Source organism: Rhea americana, unplaced genomic scaffold (assembly GCF_003343005.1).
Source record: "Rhea americana isolate MKP2758 unplaced genomic scaffold, rheAme1 scaffold_534, whole genome shotgun sequence".
Classification (NCBI taxonomy): Eukaryota; Metazoa; Chordata; class Aves; order Rheiformes; family Rheidae; genus Rhea; species Rhea americana.
Window position 1 is genome coordinate 25,568 of NW_028186684.1, and position 1,182 is coordinate 26,749.

Consider the following 1,182-nt stretch of genomic DNA (forward strand, 5'->3'; position numbering starts at 1 on the left):
GCCGCGGGGACCCGCCGTGGTGCCTACAACCTGGGGGTGGGGGGATGCGGGGACATGGGGAGGACGGGGACACGGGAGGATGTGGGGATGGGGGACACGGGGACGGGGGGACACGGGGACGGGGGGACGCCCCCGCGCTGACGCCCCCGCGCTGCCCCGCCGCAGAGGGCACCTCCGTGCGCATGTTCCTGCGCGGGCGGCCCATCACCATGTACATCCCCTCCGGCGTCTGCAACTACGAGGAGCTGCGCACCGAGCTGCCTGCCCAGCGCCTGCAGCTCGACTGGGTGTATCCTGCCCTCAGCGGCCCCAAAACAGCCCCAAACAGCCCCAAATGGCCCTAAACAGTCCCCAACTGCCCCCAATGGCCCTGAAATGGTCCTGAATGCCCCCAAAACAGCCAAGAATGGCGCCCAGCAGCCTCTGGACAGCCCCCAACAGCCCTCAAACAGCCCCAGATGGCCCAAAACAGCCCCAAGTGGCCCCAAACAGCCCTGAAATGATCCCAAACAGCCCCCAAACAGCACCGTGCCTGGGGCCAAGGCAGCCCCGTGGTGGAGGCGTCCCCCATCCCTGCGACCTCCCCGTCCCCACGGCCAAGGTGTCCCCGTGGCCAGGCTCGTCCCGCGCATCGCCGAGCCATCCCCGTCCCTGTCCCCATCCCCGTCCCTGTCCCCATCCCCGTCCTTGTCTCCGTTCCTGTCCCGTCTTTGTCCCCATCCCCACACGCCTCCCCGTCCCCATGTCCGTCCCCTCCTTGACGGTGCCGCAGCTACGGCTACCGGGGCCGCGACAGCCGCTCCAACCTCTACGTGCTGGCGTCGGGCGAGCTGGTCTACTTCATCGCCTGCGCCGTGGTGCTCTTCCACGTGGCGGCCCGGCGCCAGCGCCACTACCTGCGCCACACCGACTGCGTCCGCTGGTGCGCGCCGGCGCCGGGCTGCGCGCCGCCCTGGGGGACGGCGGCCCTGACCCGCCGCTCCCCGCAGCCTCTCCGTGCATCCCGACAGGGTCCGCGTGGCCACCGGGCAGGCGGCCGGCGTCGACAAGGATGGCAAGGTACTGGGGACGCAGCAGGCGCCGTGCGGCGTCCCGGCACCCCCTGCATGGCGCGATGTGGGATGCACAGTGGGATGTGGGATGCACAGTGGGATGTGGGATGCACGCCTCTCCCTGCACAGC

The 1,182-nt window shown here is 70.6% G+C and overlaps 1 protein-coding gene across 1 annotated transcript in view; it reads left to right on the forward strand.

Moving 5' to 3' along the window:
• Window positions 1-6: 6 nt before the first annotated feature.
• The window catches only part of EML3 (EMAP like 3), a gene marked incomplete at its 5' end in the record, with an annotated part of 7,862 nt that continues 6,686 nt past the window's right edge, over window positions 7-1,182 (forward strand). The window contains 4 exons of the mRNA XM_085318412.1: window positions 7-36; window positions 168-289; window positions 773-922; window positions 990-1,059. Coding sequence (XP_085174538.1) covers window positions 7-36; window positions 168-289; window positions 773-922; window positions 990-1,059 — 372 coding nt within the window. The remainder of the gene's footprint in view (window positions 37-167; window positions 290-772; window positions 923-989; window positions 1,060-1,182) is intronic.